Source organism: Rhizophagus irregularis, chromosome 6, assembly GCF_026210795.1.
Source record: "Rhizophagus irregularis chromosome 6, complete sequence".
Classification (NCBI taxonomy): domain Eukaryota; kingdom Fungi; phylum Glomeromycota; class Glomeromycetes; order Glomerales; family Glomeraceae; genus Rhizophagus; species Rhizophagus irregularis.
Genome location: NC_089434.1, coordinates 1,038,405 through 1,052,159, shown reverse-complemented (window position 1 = coordinate 1,052,159; position 13,755 = coordinate 1,038,405). Strand labels below are relative to the sequence as shown.

General features: G+C 25.5%; 2 protein-coding genes across 2 annotated transcripts; one reads left to right on the top strand and one right to left on the bottom strand.

Moving 5' to 3' along the window:
• Positions 1-4,474: 4,474 nt before the first annotated feature.
• OCT59_025996 (uncharacterized protein) lies at positions 4,475-5,361 on the top strand (the record flags this gene model as incomplete). The annotated part of the gene is made up of 8 exons (XM_066142864.1): positions 4,475-4,486; positions 4,574-4,583; positions 4,662-4,706; positions 4,775-4,843; positions 4,936-4,986; positions 5,067-5,111; positions 5,195-5,263; positions 5,351-5,361. The coding sequence occupies 8 exons, from the start codon at positions 4,475-4,477 to the stop codon at positions 5,359-5,361; spliced, it is 312 nt and encodes a 103-aa protein (XP_065992438.1).
• Positions 5,362-10,578: 5,217 nt separating this feature from the next.
• OCT59_025995 (uncharacterized protein) lies at positions 10,579-11,767 on the bottom strand (the record flags this gene model as incomplete). The annotated part of the gene is made up of 4 exons (XM_066142863.1): positions 10,579-10,812; positions 10,873-11,292; positions 11,361-11,597; positions 11,669-11,767. The coding sequence occupies 4 exons, from the start codon at positions 11,765-11,767 to the stop codon at positions 10,579-10,581; spliced, it is 990 nt and encodes a 329-aa protein (XP_065992437.1).
• Between the last annotated feature and the right edge of the window lie 1,988 nt (positions 11,768-13,755).

Sequence of the window (13,755 nt, the reverse complement as noted above, 5' to 3'; positions counted from 1 at the left end):
ATATCTATAATTATTATCTTTTTATTTTTCTACTTGCCTTTTTCTCTTTTATAAAATTATTACATACATATACATATTTCATCCCGCCAAAAAAAAAATTAAGTATTATAGATGAATCAAATTCATTACTGCCAAGTGCTAATTTATTTACTGGGAAAACGGAAACCTTTAAATCCTTTGGACGGTCGGATGTTATGATACAGGTAACGACTAAATTACACGATATTAATATATTTCAGGGCGTATTAAAAGGGGATGTTTGTGACGGGACAAAAACAGGGGGTTAACACCAATTTTATTAATGCAATACGGCAAATAGTCCTTCGGACAATAAAATAAAAAATAACAATTCCACCAACTAAAATTATGGCAATAATTCCGGCAATCATAGCAACCATCATTCTACACCTTTACACCTTCTATTAGCAGGAAAAGCGGTAAAGGTTGATGTTTAATTATTGATGATAATGATGTTGTTGGTGATATTGGTGATAGTGATGTTGTGAAATATTGGTAACGTTGGTGATAGTGATGTTGTTGCTTTCGTTGGTATCGTTAGCGTTGTCATTATTAATTAAATTATCTTTAATATTTTCATTACTACGATTATAACGTGATCTATTAGGACGAAAGAATTATTATAATTATTATGTTTGTTGCTTTTTCAATTATGTAATTTTTTCTTTTATCGATATTATTAGCGTTAGCGAAAATATGAAATGTTGGTGATGATGGTGTGATTGAAATAATTATTAATGCACTTGTTTCTAAATCATTTTTCATTGTTCGATAAATTTTCTAAAATAGTATACAGTATTATTTAAAATTATTTGTACTAGTAAATAATAAACTGGTTCAATTTTTCTAATTTACAAATAAAAATCAAAATCTTATTACCCATAATGACGTGAATCTTTTTATTGCTATTATAAGAATACTTCATATATTTTATCAATAATTCCTTGTTCTCGCATGAGAATATATAAGTTACTAAAGTAGAATATCGCGAAACGTAAATTTTCTATTTAAAAATATAAATTTTTTATTTTCTACTACGTATAAAGAAAAAATAAAATTATGCATGTAGATTGTCTAGATGAATTCTTTATTTTAAATATTACTCATATTTTAGGCCTAAATTTAATATAATTACCATTGTAATTTAAAATAAATGTATTTAAATACAATATATTTAAATTACAAACTAAAAATCTTACAAACCATTTTACTACTCTAGTCTTGGTTTTAATAAATGATTTGAAATATGTCATATTAAATATAATGATGTTAACTTAAATTCAAAATAACAGATAAATACAAATCAGTTATTAAGGAGTGAATTACTATATAGTATTTCGTTATCATTTATGAGAAAAAATAAATAAATAGAATTAGAAATAATTTATTTGGTTATTATTACGTAAGAAATTTGCCTATTAATAATATTAATATTTTGACTTTTTATTTTTTTGTTGAATCATTTCTTTTTCATTAACTAAATTTTTTTTAATAAAGTCATAAAATATTAAATAAATGAATTGATATATTGATATCATACTTACCGGTAATTTACTTATTTACTTCAGTTATCGTATGATATTCAACTAAGTTTATTGATTTTTTAGTTATATTCCATTATTATGAAACGATTTTATTCCATTTGTTAATATAACATTAAAAAAGAATTAAGGTGCTTAATTTTGATATATTTTAGACGAAAAAAAACATTGGAACTAAAATTAGGTAAGAAATAATGTAAACTCAATCTGTTATTCTAATATATGGAATTTTAATCTTGTGATTGTTGAATAAGATTTCATTTAATCTTTTCAAATTTTCACATCAAAAATCACGTTCCGTAAATCTTATGGAAAACATTTGTATATGAAAATTAAAAAGTGCTTTATAGTATTAAGAATTCATTTTAGGATTAGTAATACAAAATAACAAATTGGAATAAATTTGATCAAAGAGGTAAGTACCAATTACAATACTTGTCTAACATTGTTTTATAATTCTATTGCTCGTAAATCTTATTGTTAGATATCAAAAATAGTAATGAACAATCAATATACAATTATTTAAGGTAAAGCTACCAGTCCGTCTAGTTATAGTGGAATAAGTAATTATCTTGATACGTCAATTATAAAAGTGTTTGCGTGTTTAAAAATAATCAACAAAAATCAAATTTTTAAATCAATGAAATTTATCAATCCAATGGCATTTTATAGAACTTCTTTTTTAATTTTTCTTGTCAGGGAAGATAAATACGTAGCAAGAATATAACTACATTGTGATACTATTTAGCTTGGTTATAACGGTGATAATAAACTTTGTATCTAATAAATTTTACATAGTAAACTATCATAAACGAGAGACGTTTATGACCTTTAATAAAGTCAAAAAAGTCTTTACATTTGAACCTAACAAACTTCACATTATACCTAATATTCAAACTTAAGAAAATTCACATTTCAACTTAAACCAAAATTTTACAATTCAAATCTTATTGATTAAACTTTTACTTTCAAACTTTAAAAAAATTTTACATTCATACATATTCAGATCAACATCCAAATGGGGATGTTCGGTATCATTACGAGATATTAATAATGATTTATACCAGTTTCTTTTTACTTAGTCTTATTGACACAAACCACTATTAAAAGTCTTGTCTTTTTTTTTCTTTGAAAATATTTTTGAATGTTTTTTGTTCTTAATGATTAGGTTAGTATTAGATTACTTGTTTCGCTTTTAGCCAAGAAATTATTATTATAAACGCAGATAAATAATATGAAAATTTTTATTTCATAATACTGTATGTGTGACCACTGTGACGTGTGTGACATGAATGCAGAAACATTTTTGTACGATGCCATGTAAGTGTACTACATTATTAAGACTGTAGATCATCACTAATTATTTCGGATACAAAACTCCGTTCAGCCTATTTTTTTGTTACCGTAATTTTTTTTAGCTTTTAATCTATGAAAACCCACCCCCCTTCCTTTTAAAACCTGCTTTAAAAAAAAATCAATGTCTGTTATTCGAGAAGAATTTGTTCATGCAGCAATTGCCAGATTACATGCATTAATAGATTATAATGTTCACAATGATATACACAAACAGTATGAATTTAAAAAACAAACAGTTCTTGCTGATAATTCTTTTACTGAAGATGAAAAAACTTTTGCAATAAATCGGATGACTAAAGATTATGATTATTATAAAATTCTTAATAATTCAGGAACAAAAAGAATTTGTGAAAATTGTAAACAAGAATGTTTAGCTACGTTATATTGTGAGTTTTGTGTTCGAAATTATTTAAATGCAAAATTTTCAAATTGGACATCTGGAAATGATGAAATTGATAATTTAATCCAAAAATGTCAGATGGAAACACTATTTCCAAATATGATAGTTGAATGGATTCCATATAATAATTTACAAGATATTAAGTATCTAACAAAAGGTGGTTTTTCTGAAATTTATACAGCAAATTGGATTAATGGAAATTATGAAGAATGGGATTCTAAAAATCAACAATTAAAAAGGTTTGGAATATATAAAGTGATACTTAAAAGTTTAGAAAATGTTGAAAGTGCAAATCAAAGTTGGTTTGAAGAGGTTTGTAATCTAAATAATGTATTTGTAATTACTGTAACTAGTTTATATTATTAACAAGTCTTTAAATTTATATAGGCTAAATCACATTTAACTATAGGCAATAAATTTACAGAAATTGTCCAATGTTTTGGTTTAACACAAGACATATCAAATGGAAATTATATGCTTGTAATGATGGAAATGGATATAAATTTAAGAGAATATTTATATCAGAATCATAATAAACTTACATGGAAAGAAAGAATTGATATTACTTTTAGAATAATTAGTGCACTTTATTTTATTCATGAAGAAAATGCAATTCATAGAGATTTACATTCAGGAAATATATTGTATTCACAATTTAATAGCCGATGGTATATTAGCGATCTTGGATTTTGTGGACCTGCTGATAAATCATCAAAATGTATATATGGAAATCTTCCTTACATAGCACCAGAAGTTATTAATGGAAAAGAATATACTTTTAAATCTGATATTTATAGTATTGCAATGCTTATGTGGGAAATTTCATCTGGACAACCACCATTTATTAATCATGAACATGATTATGATCTTGTAATGAATATTATTAATGGTATTAGACCAAAAATTGTGTTAGGAACTCCTGCAGAATATAAAAATTTAATGGAACAATGTTGGGATGCTGATCCATCAAAAAGACCTGATATTATTACACTTGATAAAAAAATGACTAAAATTAATTTATTTTATCAAAGTTCGCCAGATGAATCATTTCAATCAGAAATATATAGGAATTTAGAACAAGATAAAACAAATAGTAGTACAAATAGCAGACTATTTACAAGTAAAATTCATCAATTTGAAAATCTATCTGAACCAAGAAATGCAACAGAAGGTAATATTTTAAACAAATATTATTTCTATTATTTAAAATATCTGTTATTATTAATAATATTATTACTCTTTTTTATATTACATAGAGGAATTAGAAGGTAATAATATAAATACAACTTTTATTTAAATTTATTTATAATATTGCATTACATTAAAGTATTTTTATTTTTAAACAGCATTTCATAGTAATAAATCATATGATTTTAATATTCCAAATAATAGTAAGTATTTTTTCAAATTGTATTGAATTTATAGTTAGATATTTATTAAATCTTACCTTTTTCTTTAGTTGATGATTTTAATAAATCAAGCAATCAAAATAGTAGAACATCATCAAAATTAAATAGTATTTTTAAAGGTTAGTAAATTTATTTATGTATTTCAATAACTTATTGTTTTTATAAAAAAGAAATTGTATAAATTAATAATATTCTAAATTTTAAATTTTAGCTGGTAGTAAAAAATTATCCAAAGTGTTTAAAAAACTACAAATAAAAGATGGTAAGTAAATAAACTAACATTATTTATTTCTTAAGCATACATTTATTAATGTACTTTTATTTTAATTTTGACATATAAAGAAACAATACAACAAACAAAAGGACCTAATATTGCTAATTTTAATGGTAAGTAAAATTCCAAATATGCTTATTTATACTATTAATTTTTTATACTATTTATTCAATTTTATTTTATTTTGATAATTAAGATGAGGATGATACATATAATAACCCAAATCTTCATTCCGAAGAACAAAATGAATTGGAAATTCCTGATGGTAAATTATTTTTTAACAAAATGTGAAAATTTCTTATTCAAATTCATTACTAATTTTTTTTGTTATCATTATAATTAAATTTTCTAGATTTAAATTAAGGATTAATTTTATATTTACCAGTGGTTAATTTAAAATTAATTCATCAGTGGTGAATTTACCTCTGGTGAAATTCACCAGTAATATGATAATTTTAGTTTTATAAGTTTTATATTAATTTTGTTTGTATTACGTTTTACAATTTCATACACGTAAATAAAAATTTTTTTATGAATTTTTTTAAACTGTAACTTTTTTTCCAAACATACTATTAAACCTATACAACTCAATTTCATAAATTAGAAATGAAATTTATAGAGAAATTTGTGTTTTTATAACACTACTAACTGTTTAACTCCTAAAGTTTTATATTTTTTATTTAATAACTTTAGAGTGTAATTTCACTACTTTAGTCAAATGAAATCAATTTCTTTTATTAATTAAAAGTTGTTCAACAGAGCCAAAACTACTTGTATATTATTTTTTATAAGTGTAGGTATAATATATATAAAAAAACCCATATTTTTCATAATGGTACTAACTTTCAAAATTGTTTTTTTATTTATTAACTTCAGAGCGTAATTTTACTACTTTAGTCAAATGAAATCGACTTTCTAAATTAATTGAAAATTGTTCAGCAAGGTCGAAACTACGTGTATATTAATATTCATGGGTGTAGGTATAATATATATGGAGAAACCAACATTTTTCATAATGGTACTAACTTTCGAATTTTTTTTTTTTCCGTTTACTAACTTTAGAGCGTAATTTCACCACTTTAGTCAAATGAAATCGACTTTCTAAATTAATTGTAAATTGTTCAGCAAGGGCGAAACTACTTGTACATTAATTTTCATGGGTGTAGGTATAATACATATGGGGAAATCTACATTTTTCATAACGGCACTAACTTTCGAATTTTTTTTTCTGTTTATTAACTTCAGCGCGTAATTTCACCACTTTAGTCAAATGAAATCGACTTTCTAAATTAATTGAAAATTGTTCAGCAAGGTCGAAACTACTTGTATATTAATTTTCATGGGTGTAGATATAATACATATGGAGAAATCTACATTTTTCATAACGGTACTAACTTTCAAATTTTTTTTTTTCTGTTTATTAACTTCAGCGCGTAAATTCACCACTTTAGTCAAATGAAATCGACTTTCTAACTTAATTGATAATTGTTCAGCAAGGTCGAAACTACGTGTATATTAATTTTCATGGGTGTAGGTATAATACATATGGAGAAATCTACATTTTTCATAATGGTACTAACTTTCGAATTTTTCTTTTTTCCATTTACTAACTTTAGAGCATAATTTCACCACTTTAGTCAAATGAAATTTACTTCCTTTATTAATTGAAAGTTGTTTAGCAATATAAAATCTACTTAATATTGTAGGATTTATTCATTTTTTATAATAATACTAACTTATGAATTATTGTATAATATATTATTATATTTAAACTATATATTTTATATAAATATTTTTAGATAATTTCTTAATATACACTAGTGTGCGAAACACGTATCACGTGACTATAATTTGTCACCCATGTCACACCCCTATAGTTTTCCATTTTTACTATTTATTCTAGGGACTTAGAATTTTTTCGGTAGGAAAAACCTTATTTGTCACATATTATATGTCACGCCCAATAATTTCGGCCAAATTTATAATTCCAGCCAAAAATTACTGTAATTTCCAATTTTGGAAATTAGAGTAACGTTATACAACCCAAAAAGGCAATTTTGTTTCTCAGTAAAAATGAAAATGCGTTACACAAATTTCCAAAATAGGAATTTTTTATGCAGATCACCGGAAAAATGACAATAATCACGTGACCCGTGTTTACACACGTAGTGTACAAATAGAAATAGTCATATTTTTATTAATAAATTTATTATTTTTTTCAAAACAAAACAATTTAAATTTTAATAAATTATGTAATATAGGTGAACTTTACCTTGGGTGAATTTCACCACTGGTGAGCGTTAAAATCATCCTTAAATTAAAATGAACTTGAAAATTTTTTTCATAAACTTCAATTTTTATATAGCTAGTTTTTTTATTTAAACATTGTATTCTTATATTCTAAATTATTTCAAACACTAAGACTAGAGTAGTAAGTTTTCTTACAAATTCTTAGTTTGTAATTTAAATAATTCAATTTATTTCATATATATTAAATAAATCAGAAAGTATATCAAGTATCTATTAATTTATTACGTTAAAAAATTTAACTACATAATTAAAATAATACACACGAACCAGGACCTGACCCAGACCCGGATCTGAGTTTGGGCCGGCAAACTTTCTTTCAAAATTCACCCAGGCCAGCACCTGATTTTTCGTTAAACCCGGATTTTCGTAATTCTGGCCAAAATTAAACTGACCAAAATTAAAGTTGGCCGATTTTACAACAAATGCCAGGTTGTCGGCTAGTTGAAAAAATAACGAACACATGATTTAGCTAATATCACGTGACTCCATTTGGTCTGATTGGCTACCGACAATCCGACAACCTGACAACTCTCGGTAAAAATTTGCCAAATGTCCCCTGTAATATAGTCAGGTCCCATTCCGGGCTGAGTTGTAAAATAAGGGACAATGCAGACCTCTATCAATGGGCCAGTAAAGAGTTGGAAAGAAAAGAAAAATCAAGAAAATCTAAATAGAAAAGAGATAGTAAATTTTTAAATCATCAAATTAAGGTGTTCATATTACATAAGTCATAAATCGATTTGTTCACTTTTAATTTGATATATCTAATTGAATTATTGTGCAAAGTTCTTCCATAGTAACATTCTTAGGACTAGTTCGTTGACGAAATTTTTAACATTCAAATTTAAACAATGATTTTTTTATTTGTTTTAAAAATCCTTTCAATCATATTCCTCTTTTTGTAACACTGATAATTCGTAATTGATTTTTTTGTAATAAAAAAAGATCCTTAGTAAATAACAGATAAATATTAACATTTACCGTTTCCCTAGTTTTGTAAATGTTAAAAGCATTAAGTTACAATATTATATATAAATTTGTTAATATGTCAATAAATTATATAATTAAATAAATCCAAATAATAATAAGTTATAACATGAATAAAGAATTATTTAAATTACAATTACTAAGATGTTTTAATTCTACTCTAGCCTTAGTATTTATAATAAAAAAAATTGCGAAAAAAATCAAATTTTTATAAAGAATTTTAAAAAATTTAGTAATCTAATTAAGAAAATTTAAAATATTAAAAATCAATTAAAGTAAAAATGAAAAGAAATAATACTTTACCTTCAGGAATCTCTAATTCGTCTTGCTCTTTTGTATGAAGGTTTAGATCTCCTTTTCATCTATAAGACAAAAAAAAAGAAAATTAGAAATTAAAACCACAATATTGTTAGGTCAGTTCTTTTAGTGTTTACAAACATAAACAAAATGAAAATGGTAAGCAGAAGGTTTATTAAAATAAGAAAGACAATAAACTAATACAAATAATCCAATCAGACATGAATAAAGTATAGCAACACTCTGGCATATACGATCAGACATGAATAAAGAATTAAACAATCATAATGATCCAATCAGACATGAATAAAGTATAGCAACACTCTGGCATATACGATCAGACATGAATAAAGAATTAAACAATCATAATGATCCAATCAGACATGAATAAAGTATAGCAACACTCTGGCATATATGATCAGAAATGAATAAAGAATTAAACAATCATAATGATCCAATCAGACATGAATAAAGTATAGCAACACTCTGGCATATACGATCAGACATGAATAAAGGATCCATTAAAACCAAAATTACTTCATCATGATTCCTAAACTAAACAACCTTGAGCGTCCTCCTCTTCTCACTTGTCTACAGCGTTGTATTTATATAAAATTAACTATATATTTTGATATAACAAAAATAATAGATAAAATAAATATAATAACTATATAATATATAACTAATATAACTAATAAATCATACATATAATATATAACAGATAAAATAAATATAACAGATAAAATAAACATATTAAACCTATCAATTATATATAATTTTCATGATATGTCATACATCTATGACATTCGTGACATTGATCTACTTTTTTTTATTTTATTTTTATTTTTAAAATGTAGACTCAACTGGGGTCGAACGCTAAATAAGAATAAACATGATCTAAAAGAACAATAAATTCTAAGCTAATGATAGACCCAACCTCTTGGGGGGAGCCTGAAGGGGTCGTCTTGCCTCTTATTCAATAGAACAATCAGGCATAACCGGGAGTCTAGACAAAACAGTAATCAAAGAACGAAAAAAAAGAAAACGGAACCTAAACCTAAGGGAGAGGAACGTTACAAAAGGGTTAGTTCAATTCGATCACTAGAATCCATATTTTTCTTTTGTCATAATGACACCACACGTAAATACTGTCAGGTGTGGAATGATGTATATTGAAGGTCCGGTGTTGTTGAACTCAATCAAGTGAGTTAATCGTATGACGGTATAGGCGGAAATTCCACAACGGAAGGTCCTTCACTAGCCGAAACATAAGTTAGGTCACTCATGGTAGTGTGCAAGTTATTGTCCGGAGGAGGTGTGCGCCGGAAAAAAATGTTTGGCCGGGATCGTTAAAAATATATTGATCATTCTTTTTAATATAGTAGGAAACATTAGGAGGTAATTGTATAACATTCATCGTGACGTATTTATCATGATGTTGACGGTATAGCTCAACCGCTTTGGAATAACCGTAATTATATTGAGGGATCGAACTGACGTTATAGCGTCGTCTAATATTATAATCAAACAAGTTGATATTATACGTATCGTAATAATATGTACGCTGATCTCCAACGAAACCAGCAGGTAGTGGAGGTAATTGTTTTTTGAGACGGTTGCGTTTTTTAGTATGACGGATCCAATTCTTGATCCTTTGGCATATGTATACTTGCCGCCCATTTAAAATCCCCTCCCATCCCCTCCCCTTCCCTCCCCTCCCATATCCCATCCCATCCCAAATCCCAATCCCAACATCAGGAAGTCAAATGACTGTTGTGCATCATAATGTATATCACATCCAGATGTTCACTATTATTTCGGTAATATTCATTAACGATGCGTTACTATCAATTCATTATTTAATAATTTACATTTTAACATTGTTAAATTTTATATATGTTGCAATGTTTATTATATATACATTGAATATAATTTTTCACGCTTGTACATTGGTTTTACATAATTTTTAATGTCATTTCCTAGAAATTAAAACATAAAAGTATTGACCAAATATTCATTGTTTTTTTCAAATCGTGGTATTATATGAATAGGTTCTACAACTGAATCTATTGGTATAAATTCATATTGAGAAGTAAGTTTTATCCATGGACAATCATACAAGTTCAGCCTATTTTTGTATTTATAATCATACCACCTTACTAGTGCTAAATAAAATGCTTCATTAAATGAAGAAATCTTGACTGAACATAACATTAATACCTATAAAACTTAATTAGGTTTTGTAATTATAATAAATTTATAATTTTTGTAAAAACTTACTTTTCCAAAACACAATCCATCATATGTAGTGTAATCTTCGATTTCATTACTATCCATATTAATCAAAACATTATCAAAAATAGGCTGACCATACCAATTAGAATTTGCACGAACCGTATCTCCACTAGATATCACCGCAGATCCATACCATTTAACAGATACGATTAAATGGGTTGTAATAAATTCCGCCAAATTGATTAGATCAAAGAATTTATCTAAAGTTGGTAAAAATTGATTAAATGCCTCCAATGCTTCTGGTGCTAAAGTAGTTGTATTTCGATATGATGAAACAAATTTATCAAATGATGATAATTCAAAAGTGAAAATTTTTCCATTCATCACAGATGTATTTTGTTTAACATTAGATCCAACTGGCTTTGAAAATTGAAACAAGTAATTGATTATATTCTGTCTTCGTACCTAAAATTATTAATCATCAGTATCATAATATTATAGTAAATTAATTATTAATTTAGGTGATAACTTACCGTATTTAGCATTTGTAATGTTGCATCACGTCGATTACTTATTCTGTATGGATTTTTGACCCATTTTTTATGAAGTGATTCATACGTTTCAGTCACAAAACCATTAATAGCGCCATGCTCTTTAATTGCATCAATGACGTGATACATCCAATTATGTAGTTTCGGTAACTGCATTTGTGATGGTGAATATGGTGATAATAATTTTATGAACCCTTTTGCCCAATTAATTATAAGTGTCTATAGAATATAAATAGGTTAATATATTAATACCATCAAATATATATAAGTTTTATTATTATATACTGTACCTTAAAAATTTCTAGGTCTGATTCTGTAAATTCATCTTTACGTGAAAAGATATACATTTGGTTCCAATTGACATATAAATTAACCAACTGTTTGTCCATATTATCAGCTTGATGTGTTGTATAATTAGACTTGTGAAGTTTAATAATGACATATGTGCCGATTTTTGGAATTAGTCTAAATTAAGATTTTTATAAAAATTTAATATTTTAGTAAGATTAACATTACACAAATCTAAATTAAATGTGTTACATATTTACGTAACTCAGATTTAATAAAAAATAAAAAAAATTTTTTTAATCAATATTCAAAAATAACGGTAATAACCACTTCTTTTTCCCCATCACTGCCCATCACTTTTCCATTATTTTTCTATTCACTTTTATTAAATATGACAAAAAAGTTTATAAGCAAATATAGCAGTTATTTTTAAGTGGTAAGTAAAAGAAAAAACTTAATATTTTATATACATAGATAAGATATATTTTTTCATAATTTTTAGCTTTAATTTATTGTTTTTCTTTGTAAAAAATACATGCAAATAAAAAATAATTATGATGTAAAATAGTTGTAAAATGAATAATAAGATATTCTTTTTTTTTCAAAATAACTAATTATATATTTGTTTTTTATATTTTAAAATTATTTTATTAGATTTATTCTATTAAAATCCTTAAATGGCAAATAAAATCTTTTAAATAAAGTAAAAGAATTTGGGATTCTCTTATGAAAGCATTTTTTGGTAAGAAATAAAATTTTCAGATCGGACTTTATGCAGGTGACAAAATCGTGCATTATTATTCCTGGAGATATGCTAACGTCATCATTTTACATTCATTTGAAAGCTGAGAATTTGCTCTATCGTAAGAATCAAAGATCAGGAAAATTGGATCACTGGATGAGGCGTAATTAACGATCAAAGTCAAATCAAATTTAAAAATTAAAAATAAATATATTAGACGTAATTATTCACAATCCAGTGATTCAATTCATTCGATTTTAGGCTTATTAGATAGACCTCAATTTTCTCTTTCAAATGAATATAATTTCATTCGTGTAGCTTGCATCTACAGGTATTTAATAAATTTTTTTATATCAGATTTTATCAAACTTATAAAATTTTATATGAATAATATAATTGATGATTTCTAAACATCTACATATATTAAACGAATTATTTTAAATTTATTTTAAAGATAAAAGTTGGCATCACCTTAGGGAGCAAAGATCATTCAAATTGAATCACTACATGTGAAGTAATTAATGATCAAATTCAGATAAAATTCAATAAATATACTGAACGTGATTACTGAACAACTAGTGATTCAATTCACTTGATTTTAGATTCATTAGATAGATCTCGATTTTCTCTTTCAAATGAATGTAAATTTATTTGTATAGCTTATTTCTACGAAGAATTATCAATGATTTTGTCATGAGAGTTATATTTGATCTTTTAAATTTTAATGATATCTTATATTAAAAAAAAATTAAAAATTATATAATTAATTAGTTTTTTTTGCATTATCTAGTATAAATTTATTATTCTTATATAAATGATAATTTATATTTGCTTTAATAAAATTATTTTTGTGTAAAAAAATTAGATTCCAAGGATCGGCCCATATGATACCATCAACAACAAATACAAGTTGTCGCATCATTGATCGAAATTCTTCGGCTGTAAATCTTTTAATATTACCGAGCCCATGTTTAAATAATTTAAGTCCTGAAAAACGTGGGATTTTCGCTAATCTATCATCAAATTCTATTACGCCATCTGAGCCACACCATTCTGCCAATAAATCTCGTGTATATTCAACTTGATATTTATATAAGCCCAGATCCAGGTGATGCATTCTATCAGGCATACAAGCCTGATATATATTAAGTTGCCTAGATAATAAATATATATTAAAGATAATTATATAATAATATCCCACAATTAAATTTGAATGATAATACTTACGGTAATGTCCAAAAAATATTTTTCATGTTATGGAGTGAATATTTTGTAGCATCACCATTATTTAATACATTTTGCATCATTATTGGAGTGCGTAATTGAATTGTTGAGTGATCAATTAAT